Raw genomic sequence first — 27907 nt, forward strand, 5'->3', positions numbered from 1 at the left:
CAGAAAGTAGCAGAGCTGGGATGAGAAGGCCTCTTATGACTTATTTAGGACCCTCTCTGTTACCCACCACTCATGGTAGCACAGGTAAAGTTAAAAAACCTGGTCATCTTCCAGAATATTCTGTGTGCTCTTCCTGCTGATTAGGACACCACAACCCTTTCTTCCTTTTTTCATTCTTTGTCTCTTTGTGATGATACAGGAGGTACTTTATATATATATATCAGTGTTGGTTACTTGATTAACAGATTAACAAACTAACTAGATCAACTAAAGGCCAGTTAGCATCCTTGTTTATTTAGACATGACACTCCTGCCGTGAACACCCACTCTCGTGTACTCAGAAGGGCCCATGCAAAACTGCATTATAATAACATCCTCCTAATACAGGTGAAACCGACTGGGTCCCGAGGATCTACATTCTTGTGAATTCCAGGACGTATTGTCCGAAGCTAAATGAAGGGTTGAAGCTACTGATGAAGTTGTCTGCAAAGATGTCATGTTTAGGCACTATTATTCTCTATAGAATGGTAACACTTATGGCCAGGCTAATTTCAGATTTCTCTGACCCAAAGATGTTTACTATAAATTCACTTGAGCCCTGGAGAGACCGAGAATGAGAGGCATGTAACTTAATCGACACCAGTGTCCCCAAAGACCTGACAAAAGATGATTCTATCTTGGAGAAATCACACACATGTTCTAAAGGATTTGTTTTACCAAATGACAAATTGCTAATCCTATTAGCTCATCCCACTCATAAAACCCAACTTCCTATTAAAATCAGATTAAAAAATACAGATGGACATAAAGTAGTGTTGATACTGCGTAAGGAAGCCTTAAAAATTGTTTTAAAATGAAAAGAATGCAAAATGTATTAGCAACTTAATCCTCTGGCTAATAAAATAAGTTTATTTATATATACATGGTAGCAGAATTCTGTGTATAAGGAAAAATAAGCCATACATCCACATATGTATATATAACATATGTATCTTTGAATACATATATTATATATAAATTTTACTTTACAGATTTCTCTCTATATATACTCACACACATCGATATATCAAATACAATAGCTAACAGAAATATGATAAGGTTAAGGGGGTCAGACAACAACACGTTAGAAAATGAATCTCAGAGCAACACTTAACCTGCTTCTCTGGGGGTCGAAGAGTCTTTGAGAGAGACAGCAACCGAACTCATGTGAAGCAAGTTCATACAACACTGAGGACACACAGTTTTGGAGGCCATCTTTTTCTTTTTAAAGGAAAAGGCAGGAAGAAAGGAAAAAGTCATGATAAAAAGACCACAACAACACAAACAAATGAATCAACATTCAAGTTCAATTTTCAGTCTGACTATAAGAACATCTATATTCAAAATATACTATCAAACTATGTTTCTTTTCGAGAAAGGAAGCATCAAAGCAGTTATCACCTCTCCCAGCCACTATCTATTAGGAAAAAAATAGAGAAGCAGCCATCTCTGGAAGCCCCGCTTGCATCTCTGAGGGTCTGAGCCCTGTTGACCGTGCCAGGCACAGGGACGAGGGCAGCAGTGAGGGGGGTGGGGACACGAGTGCTGGACGGCGAGTCCATCAGCTAACGCTGCAAGCAGGCCTGCAACGCCGAGTGAGGATATGAGGACGTCTTCTCCCAAGCGATTTGCTCTGGCAGTCTTGTGTTTTAAGATTGCAAGATGAAGATTTCAAACATTACAGCTCTACACTTCAAGGCTTCTTAGAGAAACATGTTCCTCAGGGGCATAATACCAACCCCTTCGAGAAAACAAAGCCAAACCCCAATAAGCATCAGATCCTTGAAGAAGAGCAAACATCCTTAAGCTCCAGGGCTGGGACCTGCATCTGGACCATCTCTGAGAGAAAGGCACGGTGTTTAACACAGATGTGGGTGTTGGCGGGGATGCACGAATGGGCTTCAAGGGGGCATTTTTCTGCCAGAAAAAGTCAGTCCTGTTGTTAGCAGGTGGAAGCTCCTTGTCGTGTGATGTTAGGGGGACGTGGTTTAAGGATGCTTTGATGTCCTCCGTGGATTCCTGAGCGCCATGCGCTGTCCATAAGTTGGATGGAATTAAACTCAACATCCAGTGGTGTCATTGCGAGGTTCCAGGGCATGCGTCCTCTGGGGTGATGCAATGTCTTCTTTTCCTGCTTTGTGCATCACTCTGCTGTCTTCTCCTAGGTGGCCCAGTTCCCTTCAGGGGTGTGAACACAAGGGAGGAAATGAGGTCACACTGAATCAAGAGGAGCTAGAACTTTATGAATCACTCAAAGGACCATGCACTTGACCATTTTAACACAACACTCAGCTTCTACAGGAGGCCAGTCTCTCACCTCACCTGCCCGGGGCCCCGGGCTCCTCAAGTGCTCAGAACAGAACAGTTATTGAGAGAAGCAATCAGTGCAACTGCTTTGCTTAGAAATACCTTTATTTTATAAAGCCACGGATCATTCTGTAAAGTTTTTTTTTTTTTTTTAAACCACACTTATAAAAAAGATGTTGACAATTCTTAGGAAAAAAAGCTGAAAATGTTTCTCATCAAGTCAGGGTTACACAAAGGTTATATTTATAATATATATATTTGTATAGTTATAATTTAGAGATGAAAAATAGAGAATGGCAAAGCGAAGCCTGCTGCAGTTAGATCTCAGATACTTGATCGTTTCCCACAAACAGTGTTTCTTGACAGAAGGGGTTAACAAGGACCATCCCAGTGTCTCTATAGTCGCCGTTGGCCGGGGAGCGGGGCTCTGAGAGCTGATCCTGGGGAGAGAGGAAGGAAATGGTGTGAGCCAGGGAGGCTTAAGAGGTGACTGTTCTTAAACTTACACCTGGGAACATTTACTCTGGCGTGGGATTGCTTGGGACACATTTTCATCATCTCCATTACCAATGCCGAGGTGCACAGCCTTCTCTGTTGTTGTTCCAGATTTTTATAGCAGCTTCCAAAAAAGGTTTCCTGCTTCCTGAATCCCCCGTACCCCAAGTTGCCAGAGACGGTACCGCTTTTCTTGTCAAAGTCTGAGGGGGGCTTGCCGTGCGCGGCACACACAGCGCATGGCTCACTGCCTTAGTGGGCAAGACCTGGTCCACTTGGATCCCAGACTCCTTGCCTCTTTCTTACACACCTCTGGGAAACTTCTCTGCTTTTCCTTCCTGAACACACCTATACTCGCCCACCTCTTTCCTCTTCTACCACCCACCTGCCAGAGTCTGACAGGCCTGTTAGAGACTTCAAGGGTCAATTCTTCTCCCTCCCGAGTCCTCCCAGGGCCTGGTCAGAATTACTGTCCCATTTCCTGCAGTACTAGAAGTGCTGAGCTGAACAGATCTGAATCTTCGTGTGACCGCACAATAGGTGGTAAGTGAAAAATTCAGTCTGTACAAACCCAGGGGCAGAAAAGCCTAGGCATAGGCAATCTACTGCTCAGAGGTTCATCTGAGTATCTTGGCAGGGCTTTTGACTCAGCTACCAAGGACTGCAAGCATTGGTGGGCCACTGAACGGCTGTCCTCAGATTCAGGCCCAGGTTTTAATTTGGGGATGGTGGGAGGCGGGGAGGAAAAGTCATAGCTTGTTCTAATCAAAGCTGAAGTCTAAGAACCTGCCAGCCAATAGGCCTAGGCATACTGGCTTATGCCAGATTTGCTTAGAAATGTCTTCATTTTAAGAAGCCACAATTAATTCTCTGAAGTTTATTTTTCAACAAAACATATACAACAGATAACCTTTGAAGAGTACTTATGGCTCCATGAGTCATAAGGAGAGACAGGAAGAAATGCCAGTGTTCATGAAACGTCTTCTGGGAAGACAAGAACGTGGCCGGTGTCCGCAGCAGTGGCGTCTGTCGGGAGGGTGGGCGCGGGGCCAGCCCCCTGACGAAGAGGGACGGGGCGGCCCCCACAGGCGGGACACCCTCCTTCCCACCTTGCTTTCGGGATGAGCTGTGAAGGGGAACTTTGGAGGCTGAGATTGGGCTTGGGTAGCACGTGGGTACATTTCACTGCATACAAAAGAGAAAGTTATTTAGGAAATAACCAAGGAGAAAAGAAGGAAAAAGAGAAGGAGAGGAGGAGGGAAAAGGAAGAATGGAGCCGCCACCCAGCACTTGTGGCGCTGCGGTGGCCCGCGGGTGCTGCTCTCTTCAGCGCCAGGGGAGCAGGCACGCTAGCTTGGTGGTGGCTCTGGGCTGCCCGCCCTCGCCCTTGGGTACCATGAGCCCAGAGAGCCAGGACAAATGTCATATCACTTGAAACAAAGCCGAATGAGGGCAGTAGACTGCTGGGAGGGAGATGGCAACGGTGCACTCGGAAGGCACGCCGAGCTGTGAGCTGTGGTCCTGTGGAGGTCGTGGTGGCTGGGTCGGTCCTTGTCACCATGGCCTCTGCTGTGTGCACGGTGGCCCTGGTGCTCCCTTTTCTATGGTGTGTTCACAAGTGTCGTCCTGTGGCTAACAGCCCACACTCAAAGTGGGGCCACCCTTTTGCCAAGTTACATATCTTTTCACTCACTGTGACAGTTCTCAGGAACAGTTTTGGCCATGTAAAATGTGCACCAGCCACACTCAAGGTCAATGCTTCCATGAAGCTTGTCTCTCGGTTTATCCTTTGGTTACATTTTTTTACTGAGCATCTACTCTGTGTTAGGTTCTCAGCTGGGTGATGGCTAAATTGTGTTGAACACAATCTGTAGCTCATTTGTTTGACTAACATTTACCAAGTACCTGCCATGTGCCAGGCACTGTTCTAAGTGCTGGGAATGGAGCAGTGAACCCAACACACTGGACTCCTGCCCTCAGGCAGCTGATATTCTAGCAGGGGAGCCAGACCACAAAGCAGTCATCAGAGAGGCAACGTCAAGGGCTGAGAAGTGCTCTGAAGAAAAATAAAGCAGGGAAAGAGACAGAGGTTGAAGGAGGGCTCTGAATGTCTAGAATGGTCAGGCGAGGCCTCCTTGAGGAGGTGATGTTGAAACAGACACCTGAAGGAAGTGAGGGATCAAGGCATCCAGTGAGGGACAAAATATTTCAGACAGGCACAAGAGCAAAGCTCCAGGGGTGGACACAGTGTCCTGTGTAGGAGGGAGAGCATTGGGGCCAGCGTGGCTCGAGTGTGTGATCGATGGGAAGTGGGCTGGAAGGTGGGCAGGGGCCAGCTCATGAAGGGATGTCAGACGAGCCAAAGTGTGAAGATGACCCATTGAGAGTTGCCAGCCGTGGTTGACGTGGGTCCTGCCTTGAAAACATCATCTGGCTCTGGGTGGAGACAGACTGCAGAAAGCAAGATGGTAGCGGAGAGTCCACTGCAGCCATCACAACGTGGGAGCCTCAGAGGGTGGCCTGGACCAGAGACAGTTGTGCAGGAGGTGAGAAGTGCTCATCCTGAGGAAGAACCAATGGGATCTGCTGGCAGACTGGATGTGGGCGTACAAGAGGGCAAGGTGACCGGCAGTGCCATCTACACAATGGGAGACACCAGGTGAGTTTTGGGTTTGGGGTGGGGAGGGGTAATGAAAAGTTCAACCTCGGGCACGTTGAGCTTGAGAGGCCTGCTAGACGTGTGCAGGGTAGCCAGGCACGTGAGTCTGGAGTTTGGGGGAGACGTCAAGGCTCAGAGAGAAGTGTGGAGTCGATGGTGCCGAGATGGTAATTAGTTCAGGGAACTAAGCAGAAAGAGAAGAGAAGCAGTGGCAGGACTGAGACTGGGCGCTCCAGTGATCAGGGTCGGGAAAGGTCAAGAAACCTGTAATGGGGATGGAGAAGGAGCTGCCGGGAGGTGGAGAACCAGAGAGGGAGGGCCTGCGGCCGGCGAAGAAAGGCGGGGAGGCAGGATGGACGGTGCCAGTGCCGTGGCAGAGTGAGAACGGAGGGAGCTGGCACTGACTGCTGGGTTCGGCAATGTGGAAGCAGCTGGTTATTCATGCGGGGCAGAGGCGCTGAGCTAGCATCAGGCCAGAGCCGCATCACCACAGCTCTAAGAAGTGCCACCATGAAGAAACAGAGAATGCAGAGACCATGTGACAGGACAGGCCAACCCAGCCAAGCGGGTCAGGGGGCGTCCCTCAGGAAGTGATGCTTTGACTGGGTCTTGGATGATGGGCAGCAGTCAGTGAGGTGACCGAGTGAAGGGGGTGCTGTGGAGGGGCAGAGGACACTGCAGGAGAGGAGCAGCTCATGCACAGACCTGGAGTGGTGCAATGGCACTTGGTGCCGTGAAGGAACAAAAAGAAAGAAATCCAGTGTGGCTGGAGTTTAGCAGAAGAGGGACAGAGGGGGCATGCGGCGGGGCTGGGGAGTGGGGCCAGGGCTAGGCCTATCTTGCAGGCCCTGTAAAAGACTTTGAACTTTAACCTAAGAGCAATGGGAAGCTACTGAGGGGTTTTGAGCATGGGAGCAATGGGACAGCATTTATGTTTGTAAAAGATCATCCTGGCTGTGGTGGAGAAAGAATCTGCAGGCGAGACGCGGACTGCACCTCCTCAAGCCCTCTTCTCAGCTCTCACTGCCTTTCTCGGATGTCCACCATCTTTCTCCTGGGCCATCTCAATTACACCCTAGTCGACCCACCTATTTTTAGTCCATCTTTTTGTTCATCCTTCCATCCATTCATGCATCCACCTAACCACCCTTCTTTTCCTTCTTTATCCATTCACTGCTCACGTACAGACTTCCTTCATCAGGCCATCAGCATAATCCTTCTAAAACTGGGTCACCCAAAGCTCAAAACTTTCAATGACCCTCTGCTGTCCCAAATGAAAGTCTGAACTCCATAATACCCCATTCAAGGCTGTGTCTACTCTGGCCTTCATCCCTCCTTCCTGTACCAACCCAGCCTCTGCTCCACCCTCCATGTGAGAACAGAAAGGGCATGGACTCCGCGGTCAGAGAGTCCTGGGTTAGAGCCAAGCTCTTGTTGGTCAGCCGGGTGTCTTGGGCCAGTACTCCCTGATTCAGTGTCGCCTTCTCTCCCTTGACGTGCCACATCCAGCACATATCCCCACCTTTACTCAGGCCACTTCCTTTGCTGGGATGCCTGTTGAAATCCCCTTATCCTTCCTAGCACCTCCACTGGAAGGCTCTCCTCCCCTGGGTTTCCACAGCTCTTTGTCTATAACTCTTATTGTGTTTCCCCTAATTTGTTTCATTTTTGAGTGATGCTGGGGTTCATCCCCCAGCATCTTCATAGTTCCCTGAGAGTCCTTGCCACAAAACAGGTCCTCAATGAGTATTTTTTGACTTGTTCCCAGAAACCAAAAGTCCCAGGATCAGTGGGACTGATCAAACTTTAATATGCAGAAAGCACCTGAGGATTCTTGCTAAAATGCAGATCCTGACTCAGCAGGGTTGGGGTGGGGCCTGCAACCTCTTGGCTGTGACTGATGCTGCAGGACCACGGACCACGCATTGAGGAGCAAGACATTCAGCAATGAGCAGGTGCTCCGTGGCTCCCTTTGGAGCTGGTGCTTTTTCCACAGTGAGGCCAGCACTTCCAGGGAGATCTCTTATGTGGGGCTCATTACCTCAGAAGTTTCAAGGGACTGGATCTCCCTTGGCAACTCCACGGCATGCCTGTTGAAGTAGTCCATGGTGATGGCGTTGTTCCAGTAGCTCAGGTTGTTCTCCGGGTTGGCCGTCTTCTTCTTCCTCCTCATGCAGCACACTGTCAGCAAGACAGCTGTGGAGAGAGTTCAGGTCAGAGAAAGGGACAGGGAGGCAGCAAGGACCGAGCCAGATTGCCAGGTGACAAATGCCAGTCTCCAGGTGGGGCTGTGATGGCCACACCTTCAGCTACTTACCGCATTCATTCATTTGTTCTTTCAACAAATATCTATCTATGTTGAGTGCCTGCTTTGTGCCAGAAACTATTACAGGTGTTGGGGAAACAGGGGTGAAAAACAGACCAAGGCCTCCTGCTTCCATCATAGTGCGTGTAGAGGGGTGCAGAGGGGGTCAGACAACGTGTAGGCAGTAAACAAAATGAATAAACAAGGTGAATTCAGATAGTAATAACCACTAGGAGAAAATAAAACAGGGTGAAGTGAGAGAGCCAGTGAGGGGGACTTGGGACAGAGACTGCTTTAGAGACATCATGAAAGGCTTCCCCGACTAGGTGACCTTAGAGTGGAGACTGGAATTTGGGGAAGGGGCTAGCCATGTGCAGGGTGGAGCAGTGTGTCCCAGGGGAGAACAGCACGTGCAAAGGTCCTGAGGTGGGGACAGGCTAGGTGAGTGTGAGGAGGAGGAGAGAGCAGCACGCTGGAGTGGAGCGAGTGAGGGGAGTGACGCAGGAGACGGGGTCAGGGTAGTGTTTGGAGCTGCACCCCCAGGGCTGGGGACATGGGGCTCGGATGTAATTTGGTGATATCTGTGGATTCTGCAGTGCCGCTCCTTTAATTTGTGCCAAGAAAAAGCCTTGCTCATTTGGGGCTCCTCAGAGCGTGGCTGCAGAGAACAGTACGTGTGCTCTGAGTCTCACCGCCGGCCTCATGAGGAGAGTTCTCAGTCAGAGTGGGAGGAGGGCAGAGTGGGGCAGGGCACGGTGAACTCTACAGGATGAGCCTGGGGCCTGAGAAAACTGCTTCTTTGGCACCATCATCATCCTCATAAAATAAAAAAAAAATGGTGCTAACAGTTATACAGGACTTATGCACCAGGCATGGTTCCAAGCATTTTATTAATTCATTTAGTTCTCCATTTAACCCCATATGGTCAGTATTACAAAGGTCCCCATTTCACAGATAGGAAAACTGAGGCTCAGAGAGGTAAAGTGATATGCCCCAAAGCAAACCCGGACATGTGAACTCCAAAGTCTGTACTTGTAACCATCCATGATGCTGCCTCAGACTGAAGCAAAAGCCCACCCTGCATGGAGGCCCGATCAGGGCTCCACATAGCCTGACTGAGCACACTGTGATGTGTGACCTGGTCTGTCCAACCTCACAGGGCCCCAGGAGGGAATATGTCTAGATTTTGCTGAGGAACCAGGTGTGAACAGAGTGGCTTGGGCATGCTGACAGGGAAGGCTTCTGAGGTCGGAGAGGCGGGTGGCCTGTCCAGGACCACACAGAAGAACGGTGGATGCAATGACAAGGTAGCAGAAGCCCTCCTGGGGAGAAGCCAGTCAGCGAGGACAGAGTACATCCTGCCCCAAGCTCACCATCACCAGAACATTGGGGGGAGGGAGAGGGCTGAAACCCCAGGCCAGGGGTACACAGGGCTGCCCCCAACATGCTGGTGGTGTTGACCATTTCTGCTAGGGAGTTGGGGGCGCAGGCTGAGCTGTCCAGAGAGGCCGGCAGCAGGGGACAGCAGAGGGCCAGCTCCGTCCACAGCAGCCCAAGGGTTTGGCCAGCATAGGGTGGTGGGGTGGTAGTGAATGCCAGGGTCTGGGGCAGCTGCAAAAGCTGGCACCTGTACAGATTGAGAGCTCAGAGCCCAGCCCCCAGCTCCCTGTGGGTGACAGGAATTCAGTAGCTTTCTTTCTGGTTGTCAGTGTTGCTGGCAGCTCACCCTGTAAAGGCCTTGGAACAAGGTCAAGAGATAGGGTAAGTTTCCATTTCATCGGATTTGTTTTGATCAAAAAGACTTCTAATTTGTTTATCATTCTTCCAGATCCCTTTTAAAAACTTTTAAAACATAGAGGTGATTTCTGAATGTTTGGGCTGACGGGGATTTTAGAGATTAGCTGGTAGAGAATTTTTCAGATTTTGTGGGTCTCTTCCCATTTTCCCTCCTTTCCTTACCCAAAGCCCCTTCTTCAAATGGCTGAAGAAGGAAAAGGGTGAGAAGGGGGCTGCAGAGCTCAGCCTGATACTTGCAGTTTAGGCCACCTTCTTATTCTACAGAGGAGGAACTACCCAAAGCTGCCAGCTGACTTGCCACAGCTCACAGGTTTGTGAGTGGCAGGGCTGGGACAGGACCCCAGGTCCCCGCTCTCCTTTTCTGATGTCTTTATTCTTCATTGTCAGTACCTTTCACCCTGCTCCTGGAACTGGGATGGTGAAGTAGCCAGGGGGAATTCAAGCTGGTGAAACAGAAGCCATAAACAAAGAGGGAGCCATGAACTTGGGAAGTGGGAAAGGTGCTGATTCCTCAGCTCCAGCTCAGTTCTGGGGAGTTGGAACCTGAGGAGAATGGTGGGGGAGGAGGAGGGGTTGTCAGGGATGTTGCCTATGTTGGGACAAAGAGAGCGATTCTTCACTTACCAGCTTGTAAGGGCACATCCTGTCATGTCACCCAAAACACTGCCACAGACACAAAACACAGTCTGGCAGGGGCAAAAAAATGTATTCGTCAGCCAGATTTGTATCTTCTAAGGAAGATTATCTGGGCCTCTGCTCTGCTGAGCAGTTATAAGCAGAACAAAGTGACAGATGCAGTCTTAGGTACTGCCTAGGCAATACGGCGAGAGAGACGTAGACTCTATCATCAGAGTGCAGATGATACTCTATCACTTGCATGATCTAAGTAAAGTGACTTAATCTCTCTCGGCCTCAGCTTCCTCTGGGCAGGTTAAATGCAAGCATGCATTCAGCAGCACTTCATGTAGTCCCTGGCACACAGTAGGTGCTGAACCAGATCAGCCCCTTCCCCAGCCTACATTCTTATTCTACAAAGTGGGCAATGGAAACCCGGTTGCAGACTGCAAGGCCTCTGATCCCCAGTCCAGTGCTCTGACAGCCCACATTGCCCCAGGCTCTGGAGCCTGGGTCTGTTTGGAATGCCAGATGCAGGCACCCCACCCTGCAGAAGGGCTGGCATTGTTGCAGGTCGGCCTGGGAGTCGGAACAGGGAGTTCTGTTCCCTGCTTTCACCCCCTCACGGGTTGCTAGTGCTCCAGGCCTGATTATACTTCTCTCGGGAAGTTTCTGGTGCTTCTCAAACACCATTTCATTTACTCACTGGAAGCCAGCCTGACTATAGAAAGGGCACGGGCTTGGGGTAAGAAAGACCTGAGCTCAAGTCATGGGCCTGCCATGTATTACACCTGGTAAGTCACTGCATCTGTCTGATCAAAATGAATGTCATAGGGTTGTAATGAGAATGAAAGAGATCAGGGATGCAAAATGCCAAGCACAGCTTCTCACACACAGTGGGTGCTTAATTAATGAGAGCTCTCTTCTTGTTTTCCCAGCATCCTCCACAAGGGAGATCTGGAATGAAAAACTGGGCTGCATGATTGTTGGACGGCTCAAGGCCAAAGCTCCACCTGTTGTTTGGAACTTTCACTGTTTATTTCAGTGGTCAGACCTTCCAACCAGGAAAGACAAGTACGAGTCAGACTTACGGAGTCTCTACTATATTCCCAACACAGACCCAGGCACTTTACAGTTGTATTTAACCCACACACTGATTGTGTGAGGAAGGCACTGTTACTCTTCCCATTGACACAGGAGGTTACCGAAGGCCATGGCCGCTAACCACCCAGCTAATTACTGCAACTTGGACCCGGGTCTCAGTGACCTTCAAGTTGATGACCACTGTCCTGTATTGTCCTGAGCACTGGGGGGGCACATACATTTGGTATGTGAAGCACTTTGTAAATTGCATGGCTCGATGCAAGCACAAGGCACTAGACCACCCCCTTTCCCATTTGGTTGAAAAGCTTCCACTGCTCTGTTTCTGCAAAGGCAACAGCCATCAAGACTCTAGAGGAGGAGGGCAGTGGGTCCCTGTTTCCTTGAGTTTTAAAACAGAGCTGAGAATTAAGCAAGCTGTCTTGGTTCCCAGGAATGTCAATGGGAATAATCTATGGCTTGTCAGGTGTGTGACAAGAAGGAAAAGGGCCACTGATTTTAAGATGAAGCCCTGGATGCTGTGTTCACATTTCTAGGAAGGACATGCTTTCAGGTGATGGGACCTGCTGTGTGACAGAAATGGGAATGAAACCCTACAGGGCCCCTGGGGATTCAGTGTTTTCAAACACCCGCTGAAATGGCTCTCTCCCTGGCCTGTTCGAGCACGTGCTGCAAATCCTCACAATAAGGTGAATGATGATCACTGTTTGATCACTGCCATTTACTGAGCATTCTCTTCATGGCAGACACTGGGATTAGAGCTAACATGCGTCATCTCAGCTTTTTACAAGTCTCTGAGGTGGGTGTTGCAGCCCTGGAAATGCGCACTCAGATCTCCTGCTGCACGGAGCACAGCAGACAACAGCCCAGCTGCTGCCCTTCTGGATCCACAATGTTAGTGCTGAAAACGTGTTTCCCAGGCTGCTCCCAGCCACGACTGACCATGGCAGAGCTACCAGCGTAGGCCTGTTCCTGTGGGACATGGCATTCCTCTAACCGCCCGAGAATTCCCATTGGCCTGGCAGGAATGTTCTTAGGACTACACTGCAGTCCAAGACTCTTCCTGCCCAATTGCCCTTCCTTCCCTCTCTCCTTTCTCGGGTGTCAGGGCTGCACTGCAGCCCGGGGCTCTCTGTTCTTTCAGTTCCTTCCAGAACACTTTACAGGTGTTTCTCCCAATAATTCCCTTGCATGTCTAATGCTGCCTTGGTGCCTCCTTCTTGAAGGACTAGAACTAACACAGTGGATATTAGTCCCATTTTACAGATGAGAAAACTTACTGGATCAATGGTTAAGTAACTTGTCTAAGTCCCATAGCCAACATATGGCAAGAGCTGGGATTACGTGCAGGTGTGTTTGGTTACACACGCCAAGCCTTTCTAGCATACCAGCTGCCTCTCTAGTGACCCAAGCAGGGTGAAAGTTGGAGAAGTTGGAGAGGATGGGGAGCTATGACACGTTTCTGTTTGGTCCCTTCGTTTTACAGACGAGAAACCTGAGACCAGCGAGGGGAAGGATTAGTGCAGTGGTGCTAACATGAGGGTGAGCCAGGGCTGGGGGCAGTGATTTCCCTCCTTTGGAGGTTGAGGGAGGAGGCAAAGAGAGGCCTCAGTGTATGGAAGGAGGCCAGGTGGGACATGAGGCCACGGGCCTGGGGAAACCAGGTCGGGGGGCTTAGTGTCTGGCTCCCCAGCCTGGCGGATAGAAGCCTGAGGGGGCTCCCACCAGGGGCACTGGCTGGGAGGCACAGAGAAGAGCTGTCAGAGCACAGGCAGGACGCTGGTGTGGCCAAGGTGGCGTCCCCTGGACAGCCCTGCCTTGCCCTTGGTCTTCTTCGTCCCCCCGCTTCTCCTCCTCCCTTTGGTCCATAAGCCCAAGGACACAAGCCTCCCGGCCACAACTTCTGGTCCCCATCTCCTCTCATCTTTTCATTGGCAAGAGTCATTCCAACCCAGACTTTCTTATATAGTAATTATAAGATCATCTTGGACCCATAAGAAAAAGGTACGTATATAATTCAGATCTAACATTCACTGAACTAATATGAGTGTACTTCAAAAAGTTCATGGAAAGATTTGTACTATCTTTTAATTCTATTTTTCCATGAAACTTTTGAAGTACCTTTGCATAGCCAAGAACCGTGTCTGGGCACAATGACATGCCATCTCTTTGAATGCTGCACCGTTAATATCAGTGTCTGGAAGGAGGCCAGACTGCTCTAGGGCAAGGTGCACATGGACTCTCAGTGTTTGGGGTCAGAGAGAGGCGCTAGTCTGCTTCACCAGGCTTAGTTTGGATTGGCAATGAAAACCATCTGCAGCTGGCCCTGTTTCCTGATCTCACCCTCCATAAAGCCCCATCCTCTCACAGGGAGGCTGGTGACGGCATTCTCAAGAATGGATGTGACACGTGCGAGACAAGCAAGGGAGACTGGTGGAGCCACAGAACTGATCTCCCATGAAAACCCAGAGCGCTGACAATGCTGAGTGAGGACTAATTAACCCAGCGCCAGGTGCAGAGGCTTCTAGCAGGGGGCAGTGGGCTCTGTGCTTCCTGATGGTGGCAGCAGAGACCAACTCAGGAGCTGCAGGGCTCCCCTGCCTGAGCCCAGTGTGGCCTGGATCCAATCAATTTCAGTTCCCAGCACATCTGAAAATATATGTGGCTGAGAGTATCTGGCAGGGCTCAGGAGACAAAGCATTTCCCAGTCCTGGCACACATAGATCCATCCACCTACTGGGTGGGGCTTGTGACCTGGAAGAGCAGGTAGATGGATGCCACCCCTCCGTGCGCAGTCCTGCAATCTACTATGCTCAGCCCCTGCCCCCATAGAAGCAGGGTAGTCCCCCTGACCAGCACCCTGGACATCTGCACTCTGGCTTCTGGTGGCAGGAGAAAAGCAGGGCCAGGGCCAGGGCTGGTCTGAAAGCCAGATGAGAAGAAATCTAAGCACACCCTTTGCTACCAATCCAGATTGCCTGAAATAGCTGGCAAACTGGCAAAAGATGAGACCCTTCTTTGAGAGCTGCAGAGTAGCTTTAAGATAAATGGAGCCACCAGGAAGGTCTGAAACATGGGGCCCTTGGACCTGAAGGGGTCTACTTGCCTGATGACTAGAGGGGCTGGGCTATGAAAACAGCTCAAGCAGATGAGAATATTTACTGAGAACACAGGGGTCTAGAGCCAAACAAATATTCTATCTTAACGCCTCGCTCATCGGGGTCTTCACAGGGTTAATGGTGGTCTCACAGGATGGGGTGTGACCGAGGACAGGGAGCTGATGTAAAGGCAGCAGGGGCTGCAGCAGGGACCTTGGAGAGTGAAGGCTCACGGGAGCCTCCCATGCAGATGGCTCAAATGCAAGACAGATGTCAAAGGAGGCAGGGCTTGCAGGTTCCCAAGGGGCTACAAGAGTCTGCTTTGAACAGAAGTTTGTATATTCCTTTAGAAAGCAGTGTGTTCCATCCCCAGCACCTGAAGGCTCCTTTCAGAGTGTCAGAAGCATTCTCGAGGTGCAGTTCCAGCCTGCATCCTTGCTCCTGTCTTGGCTGACATTTTTATGCACGGTTTAGGCAGCCATGGGCTTTCCAGCTTTGCAGCAAGATCTGATCTAATTTCAAACTCAAACATAGCAGAAGGGCTGGGGGAGAAGTAGGAATCATTTCAGAATTGCAAAATCTAGGTGGGGCACAGGCTATCCAGCCCAGGCAAAGAGGGAGGCCTGGGTGGGGAGAGGGTGCTGGGAGTTGGGGAGGGAGCCACATGACACATCTCTGATTCCCTAGCGCTGGGCATAGAGCCTGCAACAGTGGGCACTCAGGAAATACTACAATGAATTAGACAAACAGAGTTTGCATCAGGAGATCTGGGCTGACTCTCTGTGTGACTGGGACCCTGTGCAAGTCACTTCACCTGGTGACTTACTGCCCACCTGTAAGGTGTGGATGATGGCTGGAGCCACCCTGGCACCTTGGCAGTGTGTGTGCTTATTTTTATTTTATTTCTCTAGGTGGTCTGTCTTAAGGATGGAAAGATAACAAAAAAATGGGAACTCACTTTGTAAACTAGAGCATCCAAGACATGTGTAAGGAATGGAAAATTAGAAAGCTGTCTCTAGTGTGGTTACTTCCCAAATATGACCACTATTAATAATTTATAAGCTAATAGTGCTACATTGCCTCATTATAATTCTTCTGTTTTAGAAGTGGGCAATCACAGTTTTAAGAATATGGTATGTGTTCCAATGAGAGACAATAAAGCTGCTTTCATTAAGAATGAAATAAGCAACTTGCAAACATTTTCACTTTTCTGGAATTGGGTCCCTAAGTAGAAACAGGCCACACATCTGATGTAGAAAGGGTGCTTTGCTTACCAACCTGAAGGGGACTGGGAGAGGCAGCTACTAGACAGAATCCAGACTGTGGATTTAAAAATATCTTGGAGTACAATGCCAAGTGGTCATCATGGTTCATATTGAAGCCATAACCTCCTGTGCTGATGACCCACAGCATGAGGAGAGGCTGGGGAGACCTGGCTTCATGACCTCCCCTGGGAAGCCTCTGGGGCCTTCTTTCTCTTGAGATCAGGGTGAGACTTTGGTGTGACCTGCAGCCACACAACTAACAAAGCTGATGCCAGTGCAGGCTGTCTGCTGCGACCAAAGTGCCCACCATCCCCTCTCTCTTCCTGGCTGGGCATGTGTAGAATGCCTTGCTCCCTTCTGGGGACCAGGGTGCAGTGGAGGCCACCTGGAGGGGGCACACAGGGTGCGGGCCCCAGGGTAAGGTGGGCCTAGGAAGGAGACTTAAAAAGACAGGAATGAGCAACTTGGACAAAGACTGCCCTTGAGAGCCATCTCAAATGTTTCAGAAGTTGTCTGAGGGACTTGTTTTGTGTGGTTTGGAAAGCACAGTTCATACTATAGAATGGAAATTACAAGGAGGCAAATTTCAGGCCCCAAGAGAGCTGGATAACAACCTGAAGAGTCACAGGTGAACGGGCTATCCAAGGAGTGAGTATTGTGTGTGTGTGTGTTGGGGGGAATTGTCATCCCTGGAAGGGTTCGGGGGTGTGTGTGAGGGGGTGGCTGATGGTAACCGTTTAGGGTGGGGTGGGGCCGAGTACAATGAGGATTTCTGCAAGGTTGTCAGAGAAACTCCAAGAATTGAGGATCAAGTACATGGAGAAGACAAAAAAGAAGCCCAAGGTCCTGAGTGGTTCTAGCAGGTTCTTTGTGGAGACAGCAGAGAGAATGCCTTCCTACCCCTCAGTCACAGAGTGACAGGCAGCAGCAAGGAGGTGCTGGTGGCCTTAGGAGAGCAAACAGTAATGATGACGTCCACTCCACATCCAGCTCATGCCACCTCTGAACAAATAAAATGGGTGGCGGTGGGGAGGAGAGTAGCTAAAATTCATGTAACTCTCAGCCTTGATTTCGCTGCAGGAACTATGTTTTTGCCAAGGCTCACAGAACTTCCCACCAGATGTAAGCATCATCTCCTCTTCTTTCTCAGGGGAAGAGAGAGACAGGAGAAGGGGAAGTGAGGGAGGAGAGGAGAGAAAAGACAAGAAAGAAGATGGAAGAGAAGTAGGAGAGGAAGGTGAAGGCTCTGCTGGTCGGAGGCTGTCAATTTGGAAGCACCAACTCTTCTCACCTATGGTCTCTTGATGCTAAGTCGCCAGAGCCATTTGGTGAGCTACCCTTGAAGGTGCGTGTGGCTGGATGGTGTCACAAGAGCGCTGGGCTGGAGGACAGGTACTCTAAGCCCTCATCCCAGCCCTGCCTCTCTACCTCTGGGATCACCTCTCTAGCTTGGCGTTTCTTTCTGCAAATTGCGGGGTTGGATTAGACTGCAAGGTCCTCTCCAGCTCCTGGGAGTTGTGGCTTTAGGATCAGTGGGCATTTGAGCCATGGCCTGGCAGAGCTGAGGACTAGGGACAGGGATAACCTGTGATTCTTGTCCTGCTACCTTGTTTCCTGGGGTTCTGGGAATTTTTGCAGCCCACTCGGTGGGGGTGGCCTACATCTGGGCAAAGCAATTCTAGGGCCAAGCAGGTTGACATGGTAGAGAGAGAGGCAGGAGGGAAGGGAGGAATCGGGGGAAGGCAAGGCACTTACAGCAGGAAGAGATGGGCACGCTGATGGCCAGGATCACCCAGGCGATGTCCATCTTGCTCAGGCAGATGGTGGCTCTGTGCTGGGGTTTGTCCCCTTCGGCCACATGGGAGATGTTCCCTGCCATTCCAGGCTTCCAGGTCCCAGCGGGGACCAAACGGTTGAGGAAGTTGCCTGTGGCTGTGGACACCACTGTGGAGAGAGGACTGGGCACCCTGTCGGTCATGGTGGGGGTGGCTGCAGACTCCTCCTCGGCTCGAGAAACAGTGCTTTCTGAGACCCCGGGGGGAAGGGCTGGAGCCTGTGGGGTTGAAGACGCGCCCTGAGGAATCCCCTGGGAAGGGGCTGAGACACTGGCGTCAAAGGCAGCCTGGGTGGGCCTGGTGGTGGCAGCCGTGAAGACCCCAGAGCTGGCAGAAGGAGATCTGTTGGTGCTGGGGGTGACGGTAAGCCCAGAGTCACTGTGGCTGGGGCTATCCTGCGGGTCACCACGGGGGTGCTGAGAAGGCACTGGGGCAGGCTGTGGGCTGGCAGGGGCACCTGAGGCTGCGGTAGTGTCCGGCTCCCCTCCTTGGCTGGTGAAGGTGGGATCACCCTCCTGGTCCACTCTGGGAAGGCCTGGCTTGTCCTCTGCAGGCACCAGGAGGGTGGTAGGTGGTGCCCACAAGGTAGTGCTGGGCGCTGTGGTCAGGGCCACTGTCTGGGGCTGTGGGGAGGAGGAATAGCCCCAGAGTGGGGTCCTGGGGGTGAGGGCAGAGGGGTCTGGCTCCACAGACCCTGTGAAGTTACCCTTGTAGATCTGAAAGATTTTCCCAAGGGGCCGCTTCTGCCCCAGATGAACAGAGCTCTGGTTTCGTCCCCGCTGGCCTTCCTTCCTCCCAGAGTGTCCACTGGGCGCAGGTGGGACAGGGCGTGAGGAGCCCCCAGCCCCCTTTCGGGAAGAGCCAGGGGGTCTGGGGGGCTTGCGTGTGGTAGCCCGGGGGGGCACTGTGGTGGGACGGCTGGTGGCTCCTGTTGGCTTTGCCAGCAGGATGGTGGGCGCAGCCTCCCCTGGGGGGCGGCCCTCTGAGTGGGAGGATGTGGTTGCCATGGCAGCAGGAGGAGGCCCTGTGGGCAGGGGACTTTCAGAATGGGGAGTGGTTGCTGTCACCACGATGGTGGAGATGGCGTTTGTAGGAGGGTGCCCGTCTGGATGGGGTGTCGCCGTTGCTGTGGGAGCTGCAGCCTGTGAGGAGGGTCCATCAGGATGGAGGGACAGCGTCACCACAGAGGAGCGTCTGGCAGAGCTGTGGGGTGCTGTCACCATGGTGCCTGGGGGAGTGCCTGAGGGGAGAACCTGAAGAGATTCCCTGGGAGATGGTTCCTGGATGGCAAATACCAGTGCTTCAGTCAGTGCCAAGATCAGGAGGAAGCCTTGAGAAGGAGACAGAGAGAAGAGGTGAAATACCCGAGAGCAGCTTACAGCTCAGGCCTTCCTTACCTGAGCTTGGAAAGCTCTAGGAACTCAGGGGAAATGTTGGGAGCATTCCCAAAGCCCACTCTGGTTCCCCAACACTCAATCAGACACAGATCCTTATACAGAGCTGGGACAGGTCTATCAGGCAGGTGCCACCCAGCACCCGTCAGGAACAGAAACTAGCCCAGGGGAATCAGAGCCAGCTAAACTGGCCAGTCCCCTCCTTTCCCAAATGCCTCTGAAATGCCATCAGTCCTCCACCCAGGGGCAGCTTCTCGGAACGTGCTGGGGCTAGGGATGCGGAAGCTTTGTGGCCTCCACATCTGCTTCCTCCTCGGCAGCCAAGGAGAGGTCAAGGCCAGCTTGACCACAGTGAAGACGGAAGCTCTGTGTGGGCCACCCTGAGCAGAATGAGGAGCTGACTAACTCCTGTGTGCTTTTCTGAATCTTCCATTTATAAACTAGACAGAGGCACAAACGGACACACCTCTGTTCATTTCAGGCCCATTCTCCAAACAGTCAGAGAGGGTATGCCCTTTCCCCGGCCCTGGAGGACACAAAATGACCAGGGCAGTCTCTGGCCCTGGATGAGCTTGCACAAATCCACAAACAGTCCTGAAATAAGGCAAAGATGCCTCAGTGCCATAGGAGAGTGACAGGCAGAAGGGGACAGGAGTCCAGAGAAGTGTGACCGATCTGGTGTTCACAAGGCACTTAGCACAGAGTCTGGAGTAGAAGACGCATTCTATAAATGCCAGCTGGTATTACGGTTGTCTTTATTATCAGCTGCTCTTCCTATAGCACTCATGAAGCTGAACTCTCCGGAAAATCTTCATTGGCAATGCCCAGCCTTTTTGAGTAGGAAGAGCCTTTTGAACATTAAAACAACGGCAACAAAACATACTGTCGATTTTGTATGAAAGTCAATGTGTATACTTTTAGTTCATTGAGAAATGTACAAGAACAAAAACTTATAATTTAAAAACATTTCTAAATATGTGTGGATTATATTAATCACAACAGCTTGTGCCTATATTTAAAAAGAACACCTCGTACAAATGTGAGATGTAAGATCTATTCAGATTGTAGACTTTAGACGGGCCATTGCCTGACAACACATGGCCAGGCAGTCCTCTAATGCCTGATTCTAACCTGTCAATGCCTCCTTGTTCATGTGGACCCCCTTGTCACTCACAGAGGGACAATCATGTAAGGACAAAGCAGCAAGAAGGCAGCTGTCTGCAAGCCAAGCAGAGAGGCCTCAGAAGAATCCAACCCTGCTGGTGCCTTGGCCTTGGACTTCTAGTCAACAGAACCATAAGGAAATACATTTGTGTTGTTTAAGCCTCCCAGTGTGTGGTACTTTGTTACAGCAGCCTGAGCAAATTAATACCAGCGTCTTATATTAGAGATTCCCTGAGAAAGGGGAGATGGAGATCAGAGTTTGTGTGCAGGTAGCTTATCTTGGGAAGTGATCTGAGGGGTCAGCCGTGGGGTTCTGAGATGAGTGAAACAGGGAAAACCCATCTGAGTCAGGTTATGCATTGATCAGGGTGAGCACCATGAACTTGCTTGGGACCTTTGAGGAGCTGAGTGGGCTGCCCCTCAAACTGCCTGCAAGGAGCACTCAGCCAGGGGCTCCAATCCCCACTGGTTGGGGCTGCCTCTCAGGTGCCCATCCCACTGCACATCCTGCTGAGTCAGAGAAGCCCTGGGCTAAAGGGCTGTCAGGTCACATCTGCACTCGACTGGTGGCTGTTGCAACAGCTGGAGTTAATATTATGGGCCTGAGTTTTTCTTCCGGTCAAGATGGCAGAATAGATGGTCCCTAAGCATCACTCTCTCCTACAAATCAACCAAGTTACAACTATAAAAAAGCAATGACAGCCAAGCTGGGATTGCTAGAGCTCAGGGGAAGAGGAGGAGAGACCTATGGAGTGCACGAAGGTGGGAGAAGACCCGATGAGAGAAAGAAAAAACTGCTCTGATGGTTTCGAGCCCCAGCCACATCCAGGATGGAGCTGCTGAGTGCACGGAGCAGGAGCCGGCAAAAGTGGCAGCTGTGCCCTTTGGATGGAGTTGCTTGGAGGTGACAGGGGAGAAGAGGGCCTTGGTGGACCCCAAGGCCAGCAAGACCACTAATAGGGTTCCCGTGGACTCACAACAACTGAAAAAAGGAGCCACTCAGAGGCTGGTGAATCATTCCCTGGCCCGTCCCATGGGAAGTGTTTGGAGCACAAGCAGTGGAGGAGATGGGCCCACCAGAGGAACACTGGGGCACAGCAAGGACAGCTGATCTGTACCCCAATCAGCACAGGACCATGCAGAGGAGACTGGTCAGGAATACAGAATTGCATGGGGTGGTTTGATGAAGACTCAGGCCCAGATCAGAGTTTTTACACAACCCAGGTGCACTGGATCCCTGGAGAGCTGGAAGTACCTATAAAGTCAACCATTAAAACCTGAGCTGCACAAAGCATTAAACCAGTAAAGCCTTCCCTAGGGAATCAGCACAAAGCAGCAATTTAGCTCAACCACACAGCTCAAGTGCTGGTCCCCACAGGAAGTTCCCCCATTTTAGAAGTAAGCAAAGGACAACAAACCAGTTCCAGTGCAGAGTTTAAGTGGTAGGAACAGCAAATAATCCAACAAAGAACTGAAAGAAAAAACAAAGTACCCACAACCAGAGACAAAGTTTAATATTAACTAGTAAAAGTCTCATTTTGCCAAAGAACACCTATAACATTGAGAAGGTCTTCTGGGCTACCAAGTCAGAAAGCGGGGAGGGCTGGGGGCCTCAGCCATGTCCCCTGACACCCGCAACCAGTCCAGAGGCAGGGGGAGACTGAATACCTTGGCCACAACCCCCTGATATCTGTACCCAGCCCAGCAATGACCAAGCCACTACTTGAAGCTCCCCAGTGTTCTCTGTGGGAATGTGGGGGGTGCCACAGGCCTCAATCCTGCCCCTCCTCCTTCCTCCTTCTTCCATCCCATTTCCTTCCCCTTTCCCCTTCCCCTCCCTCCCAACTGCTTTGTAACATCATAGAATGTAAAAAAATAATATTAATAAAATTTTTAAAAAGTCCTCCAAACCACAGAAAAAATTTTTAAAAAGTTAATAAAAAAAAAGTATTAAGGGCCTGGGGGCTCCTGGGGTTGAGCACCAGATGTACCCGATACAATCAGAAACCAGAGACCGAGGAAACAGCAGTCTTTTGGCAGCAGCATCAAGGAGAACACAGAGCTTTTACCAACTGATCCCAGGTCCAGGAGAACTTTTGCAGCACTTTAGAGGCCAAGGTCTTTAGAGTACTCAGAGAAAGAAATTCCCCTGACTTTCCCACCATGAGCACCCGAGGGGCTAAATTCCTCCCAGCTGGGGAGGATTTCTATGGGATTCCTAAGACTGGAACCCTCCCTGCTCTAAGACTTACAGTGTAAATACATATGTTTGCCCTTGCTGCTGCTGCTGCTGCCGCCTCCGCCACCACTTTTTTAGTTGCCAGCATGCCCTGATGGTTTTTTTCTCTGTCATAGAGGCCTGTAAAATGACCTCTCAGCTCTTTCTTCTGTAGACTTTAGAATAAATCTTTGGCATAAGTGGACACTGACATCATGGGTGCCAAGGGTTTTCACCTAGAGGATGACTGTGGATGTCACACTGAGAGGAGCCCTGGATTTCATCTATTCCAAAGTCCCTCGTTTTGTAGAGGTGCAACAGGAGTGAAGTGACTTGTCCGAGAACACACAGCTCCTTGGGGCCACAGCCTGAACCACAGCCATTATGTCAAAGCAATGTTTCATTTGTATTATAAAAATCACTACAATGTTGCATGCCCAGACACCTCCCTCAACCTCTGCTGTCCCCTTCAATATGGAAATCAGACAAGAGTTCACCTCTCCTCCTTGGCACAAAAGGTTAACAACTGAATGTGGTGCACACTGTCACAATAAATGTGCAAGGCCTTCAGCCCAGGGCTCCCCTAACACATGTAAATTTCCATCCTAGGCCCTTTGTGCTGGCCTACACACCCCCCTCCCCACAATCTGGGGCTACTGCATCTTTGCATATTATTTGCATGGATTTGCATAATAGACGCTGGAGGCTCTAATTCCAAATATGTAAGAGACTAAAGCTAAAATCTAGCTTGACATGCTTGAAATGTGGAACTGATTTTTAAAACGTGTTGGAATAAGGGCTAGTGTGTGGGGGGGGTGGAAACCCACAGATTGATGGGTGCCCAGGTGTTGCAGGGAGGCCTCCTCCTACCTAGAATTCCAATGCATACATGATCCCAGGACCCAAGGGAAGGAAAAGCCCTATTCCTTCTGTTTATTTGGTTGGCTGCCCACAGTCCATATTGGGCATGACATTTGCATCTGGCAAAGGCAAGGAGAGAATTGGCGAAGAGAGAAATGGCTAATATGTGCCACGTGCTGCTCGAAGGGCTATGCCAGTACTGACAAACTTAATCCTTACTGCAACCTGATGAGGCAGGTACTATTATTATCTCCCTATTGCAACGGAGAAAATGCAGCAGAGAGGTACAGGAACCTGACTCTGGTCAAACAACTGGGAATGGCGAGCTGGGATTTGAACTCTGGCAGCTTGGATCCAGAATGTACACCTCGGCTGCTTTCAGTCACTGTTCTGCTCTGACCACCTCCCCAGGATGCTCCGCACATTCCAAAGCAACGATCCACAACCTTTTAAGAATTGATTTTCCATTATTGGTCTCTTGACTTTTCTTCTCACCTGTTTTCTTCTATCTCTATTCCAGGGCTCTGTATGACACGTGGTGTTCTTTTAATGATCCAGTAAATTAACTTTATTTTGCAAGTAACTGGGGGAACTTGTAGTACAATAAAAGGGCCGGATACCCCTACTTTAATTCTCGCCTCTTCTCCAATCCTGATGTCTCATACACACCACTGTATGGGAGAAGAAAAATTACATATACATTTTCTCTTAAAATTGCTTATATACACATACACATGGCATATTTGTTACGTGGATAATTCATATAAACATAATTCTAACTCATTTTCCTTATAATTTTAAATATTTTCTTCTCATAAATCTTCCTTGCTTACTAAACTAGGTTACTAATGCAAGATATTTTGTCCGATGTCCTTTTAAACCTTTGTGACAGAGAATCACAGGAGTCTGAGAAGTCTTTGGAGCCATCCCCTGTCACTAAGCAAGACGGCAGCTTGGATATAGTGTGGTGAATTGAAGTTGGGTCTGTAAGTTCTCTGACACTCCTCCCACCAAGAGGTGGCATCTATGTCCCCTTGCCTTGATGAACAGAATGAGGCAGAAGTGACACCAGAAGCTTCCTGAGGTGGGGGTAGAAAAGGTCATGTTTCTCCTGGGGGCTCTCAGCCCATGTAAGAAGAAGCCCAGCTCCCTCGAGAGGGCCACACATGGAGAGACCGCATGGAGAGCGACACACACCTGGGGAGCCCCATCCCAGCACCAGCCATGAGAGTGAAGTCTGCAAGAGGACCCCGGCCTGGCCACTACTGGACTGCAACCACACAAGAGACCCCCAGTGAGAACCTCCCAACTGAGGCCAGTTGCCCCTGAGATTCGAGGACAAAGCAAATGATTGCTACTGCTTTAAGTCACTGTTTTTGTTTCGGTTTTTGCATCAATAGGTAACACTTGGAATTTAGCTAGTGCATCCAATGTTTCAACAACAAAAGGAAAGAGTATCTACAGCCTTCCAAGTCAGACCATCAGGGAGCTGTTTCCTGTATGGGCAATAACATACAACCTTGCTAGGAAATGGGCTTTTCTACTTTGAAGATTATCGTCTTTTAATTGGAAGGGATATTAGGAGTCTTGGTATCTAACATCTTCACTTTACAGACGAGAAGACTGAGGCCCAGTAAAGTGAAATGGCTTGCCCTGGCCACACAGCTAAATAGGGCCAGGGATGGGAGACAGCTGAGCTGACCCCACTTATGCTCCACACTCAGAGCATTCTTTCTGTACTCTCTGTGGCTCCAGTGTTCTAGCGCACTCCGTTCTCTGAACTTCAGTGACTCCTTTTATTTTAAAGATCAAACATAAACTGCTACTTTCTTGGATCACGGTTTCCCTTACTCGGAAATAAATATGCATCATTGACTTCAGGGTGAGCTGGGTACCATGCCTGTGACCTGGTTTCTTTATGAAACCAAGGAGTTTTGGGGGCACAGCTTTGCTGCTTCCCTCTCTATAGGCAGCCACATTTTAAATGTTCCCTCCTATCAAGTGCTGCTAGGGACATGCCTCCCATCACAGGGCTGAAGAACAGAAGGTTCTGCTCAGTGCTTAGAGCTAACTGGGGCCATCACCTGATGGGTTTTAGAAATGTCTGTGATCGCTGGTTCAACAGCTAGACAGATGAGGTCCATGACTCCACTGGGAACTGTTTCCCAGAGCACAATCTCTAGAACATGTGCCAGCAAGAAAACCATGTAAGACAGGGTCTGTGTGCCCCCGACATACTTGTGGCCTCTGGCCAACACGAATTCACCTTGTGCTGCAGCTCTGGGAGGCTGAGCACAGCTTCCTAACAAAAATATACACGTGCACATGGGAACACACATGCACATGCCTGCGTGCTCACACACACACTTCCCTGTGTGCTCATACACATACACACCAATACAGAGCACAGGTCCTTTCCTGGGAGCAAGAAACAGGAAAGAATGACAAATTTGCAGCCCAAGTCCTCCCCATCATCTCCATGGTAACATATGGTTAAATCATTTGTTTAACACCAAAACGACCACCACGTAGTAGTACCAGGATTTAAAGCCAGGTTTCTCTGACCCTGGCTGCCCCCAAAGTCCTGGAGACTGCAAATTTTTGATTCAGGAAAATGTCCTACATGAGCAGAGGAATGCTTGATGAAGACAATAACTGAAACAGCTGTGATGACCACAATTAAAAACCAACTCTTTCCCCAAATGCAGCAATGCTTGGACAACTCTGCTGCCTTTTATCCTCAGCTTTAGCTTTCTGGCCTTAGTCATTTGACTTAACTTGGGACAAATATTTTCCACCTAGAACTCCTCTGGGAAGTATTCCTGGGCCTTCAAGACTGTGTTAGGAATCCCTCCTTGTGCACCTGTAACCTCTAAGCCTATCTCTGTTCCAGCTCCCTTCTCTCTGAATGGAAATGGCCAGTGTCCCATCTGTCTCCCTGGCTGAAGTCTAAGCTGCCGGGGTTGGGACTGTGTTTGTTTCAGCGCAATATCCCCATACCTAGGACAGCACCTAGGCTAAAATAAATATTGCCAAAGAATAGGAAACCCTCCTAAATCATTCAGTAGCCAGCTGTGGCAGCTTGTATTTTTCAAAAATGACCACCACAGTACATCCCAACCTGCTTACTCTTCCTAAATGTGACTTTGGCCCTCTTATGGAGAGCTGAGGTCCATGTTCCTTCCCCTCAAATCTGGGTGGGTTTGTGACCATGGCTGAAGCGATGCTACCTGACTTCTGGGGCCAGGTCATGAAAGGTGGTACAGCTTCTTTTTGGTTCTCTTGGGGTGCTTACTCTTGGAAGCCAGCCACCATGCTGTGAACAGCCCTGAGTAGCCAAAGGACGGCCCATGTGGAAAGGAACTCAGGCTTCCAGATGACATCCAGCACCAACCTGCTCCCATGTTGAAGCCATGTGAGCATCTTGAAAATGGATCACTAGCCCCAGTCAAGCCACCTCAGCTGAGTCTGGGTGGAGCAGAGACAAGTGACCCCTAAGCTACAGATTTAGAAGCAAAATGAATGACTATTATTGTTTCAATCTATTACATAACTGGAATATCATCCAAGCAGAAGTGGAATCAGAGCTCTTTCAGTGATGGAGCTCAATAGGCTGATTTTGACTTGAGTTTCCTTACTGTTCTCCCTTCCTGAACAGACTCAGGAACAGAGAAACAAGTCAATTCTGGGCTCTTGCTACAATATCATGATTTCTCTGATGTATAGCTACAGGCTCCCCCAAAGGAAGAAGTGTACAAATGCGTACTAGCAGTGCCTGGCACACATGTGCTTTGTGGCTGGGGGACAGCTGGAACAAAGTTGGAGGCTGCTGTATGGTGTCTGCATACTGAAGATGTGGCCATTTCCTCCAAGGAGCTGCTATTCTAGAAGGGAATAAAATCAGCTGTGACAGGGGCATAAACTTATACACCAAAGGTGTTCTCTCAGAGACTTCTCAAACAAACAAAAATGAGAGTCAGAATGAGATGGATGTAAAGTCAACTCTGGCTCTAATAAAATAACAGGATTGTTAATATTCAGGGAACATGGTGCTGACATCATGGGAAAGAACACAAATGTACCAGTCTAGACTGCCTTGTACTCTCCCAAACTAAGAGGAAGAGGTGCATACAAAACGTTCCATGCTTTATGGTAGAGAACCTGACAGACGCTACCTCAGCCAGGTGATCGAAGTCAACATCGACAGTGATAAGTCATGGCGACAGTGTGCAGCCTTGGTATGAAAATGGCACTTTACCTTGGTAGTTTTCCTCCCCTAAACCTATAACCCCAGTATTAACATAAGAAAAACATCAGAAAAATCCCAACTGAGGGATATCCTACAAAATATCTGACTGGTACTCTTCAAAACTGTCAAGGTCATCAAAAACAAGGAAAGTCTGGGCCGGCCCGTGGCTCACTCGGGAGAGTGCGGTGCTGATAACACCAAGGCCCCGGGTTCGGATCCCATATACGGATGGACGGTTCGCTCACTGGCTGAGCGTGGTGCTGACAACACCAAGTCAAGGGTTAAGATCCCCTTACCGGTCATCTTTAAAAAAAAAAAACAAGGAAAGTCTAAGAAACTGTCACAGACAAGAGGAGTCGAAGGAGACATGACAATTAAATGTAATGTGGTATCATAGATGGGATCCTGGAACAGAAAAAGGACATCATTAGGCAAAAGCAAAGGAAATCTGAACAAACTATAGACTTCAGTTAATAATAATGTATCAGTATTGGTTCATTAAATT

General features: G+C 49.7%; 1 protein-coding gene across 1 annotated transcript; it reads right to left on the reverse strand.

Moving 5' to 3' along the window:
- Window positions 1-2663: 2663 nt before the first annotated feature.
- TMEM108 (transmembrane protein 108) lies at window positions 2664-27537 on the reverse strand. Its single transcript, XM_063113361.1, has 4 exons — window positions 27483-27537; window positions 17437-18846; window positions 7542-7696; window positions 2664-2786 (listed from the first exon to the last, which is right to left on the reverse strand). The coding sequence occupies exons 1-4, from the start codon at window positions 27535-27537 to the stop codon at window positions 2664-2666; spliced, it is 1743 nt and encodes a 580-aa protein (XP_062969431.1).
- Window positions 27538-27907: the final 370 nt, after the last annotated feature.

The sequence above is a fragment of the Cynocephalus volans genome, chromosome 11 (assembly GCF_027409185.1).
Source record: "Cynocephalus volans isolate mCynVol1 chromosome 11, mCynVol1.pri, whole genome shotgun sequence".
Taxonomy (NCBI): domain Eukaryota; kingdom Metazoa; phylum Chordata; class Mammalia; order Dermoptera; family Cynocephalidae; genus Cynocephalus; species Cynocephalus volans.

What these genes read in the sequence shown, in the direction of transcription:
- TMEM108 (XM_063113361.1), bottom strand. Translation starts at nt 27,537, where the DNA reads ATGACCTTGACAGTTTTGAAGAGTACCAGTCAGATATTTTGTAGGATA. An exon ending in ATTTTGTAGGATATCCCTCA is followed by an intron (nt 18,847 to 27,482) that starts GTTGGGATTTTT and finishes CTCCTTCTCAAG; the next exon opens with GCTTCCTCCTGATCTTGGCA. An exon ending in CGTGCCCATCTCTTCCTGCT is followed by an intron (nt 7,697 to 17,436) that starts GTAAGTGCCTTG and finishes CTCTCTCCACAG; the next exon opens with CTGTCTTGCTGACAGTGTGC.